This window comes from Monoraphidium neglectum (genome assembly GCF_000611645.1).
Source record: "Monoraphidium neglectum strain SAG 48.87 unplaced genomic scaffold scaffold03765, whole genome shotgun sequence".
In the NCBI taxonomy this organism is placed as follows: domain Eukaryota; kingdom Viridiplantae; phylum Chlorophyta; class Chlorophyceae; order Sphaeropleales; family Selenastraceae; genus Monoraphidium; species Monoraphidium neglectum.
Window position 1 is genome coordinate 1 of NW_014009864.1, and position 1,148 is coordinate 1,148.

The 1,148-nt window shown below is 67.0% G+C and overlaps 1 protein-coding gene across 1 annotated transcript; it reads left to right on the plus strand.

Annotated features, from left to right (window-relative positions):
- Nucleotides 1-359: 359 nt before the first annotated feature.
- Nucleotides 360-964, plus strand: MNEG_13341 (hypothetical protein; the record flags this gene model as incomplete). The annotated part of the gene is made up of 3 exons (XM_014038186.1): nucleotides 360-386; nucleotides 546-743; nucleotides 920-964. 3 exons carry the CDS (start codon nucleotides 360-362, stop codon nucleotides 962-964), a joined length of 270 nt encoding a protein of 89 aa, XP_013893640.1.
- Nucleotides 965-1,148: the final 184 nt, after the last annotated feature.

The following is a 1,148-nucleotide window of genomic DNA, read 5'->3' on the forward strand; positions in this document are numbered from 1 at the left end:
GGCACGGCTGTTGGGCGCTCCCGGGCAGAGCGGCGGGTGGCAGCGCCCGGCATGGCGCACGGGGGGGCGCAGCGCTGCAGGCCCTGCCTCACACCAGACCTTGTCCCTGCACCGCCCCCAAAACTGTCCCTGCCCCCCAGAGCAACAGCACGGTGAAGTACTTCAAGGGCGACTTCCAGGATCCCACCACGTTCTTTCAGGTGTGAGTGTGTGTGTGTGTGTGTGTGTCCGCGCGCACTTGTGTGCACGTTTTGTGGTTTGGTGGGGTATCAGAAAGGGGTCAACAACAGCAACGAAGGGCTTTGAATATTCAGATGCGCCAGGGGGCAAGACGCACGGGATGTGAGGGTTGCCAGGCCATGCATGGCGGGTGCACGGCTGGGGAGGTGCGGTATGCCTCGGGGCTGTGGCCGGGCCAAAAACACGCAGGCAAGCTCGGCAAGGGGCCCTGCCATGGGGGGCGCGTGTATCGTGTGCGCCTGGCCGTTCTAGATGCCGACACCCTTGCCGGAACGCGTTGCGCCGCTCTGCGCCGCCTCCCGCAGATCCCCCTGATGAACGCCGTGGCGCGTGAGGCCGCCCGCGGCGCGCTGCTGCGCGTCGCCCCCGAGCGCGCCGGCTCGTTTGTGTGGGTGCCGCGCCTGCTGAGCTTCCCCCACCCCTTCCTGGACTCCAAGAGCCTGCTGGCCGGGGTGCTGGCCGCCTTCATATTCGCGGCCCTCATGTTTGGGTTTGTCACCCAGGTGCGACCTGGGGGGCCATGGCGGGCAGGGGGTTGTATCCCAACGGCTGCATCCTGACTGGGCTGCCTGGGCCGAGCTGCAGTGGGCGCAGCGGGCGTGGCGCTGGCTTTATGCGGAGTGGGCCGAGCGTCTGAGGGCTTGAGCGACTCTGGCTGATGCGCCCCTGGACCCTCCAGGTTGATGAGTCGCACAGCGCGTGCCGAACATCTGCTGTCAACTAGCACACATGACACGTTGCCAGCAGCGAGGGGCAACCCAACGGATAGATGTCCTGCCAGCGCTCTCCAGAGAGGGTTCACACTGCCAGGCTTGTCATCACAGGGCAGCGCGGCGACTGTCAGGCTCTGCGTCGGCAAGCCCGGTTATACTCTCCGACCACCCGCCCTCTGCCCCCCCCCCCCCCCC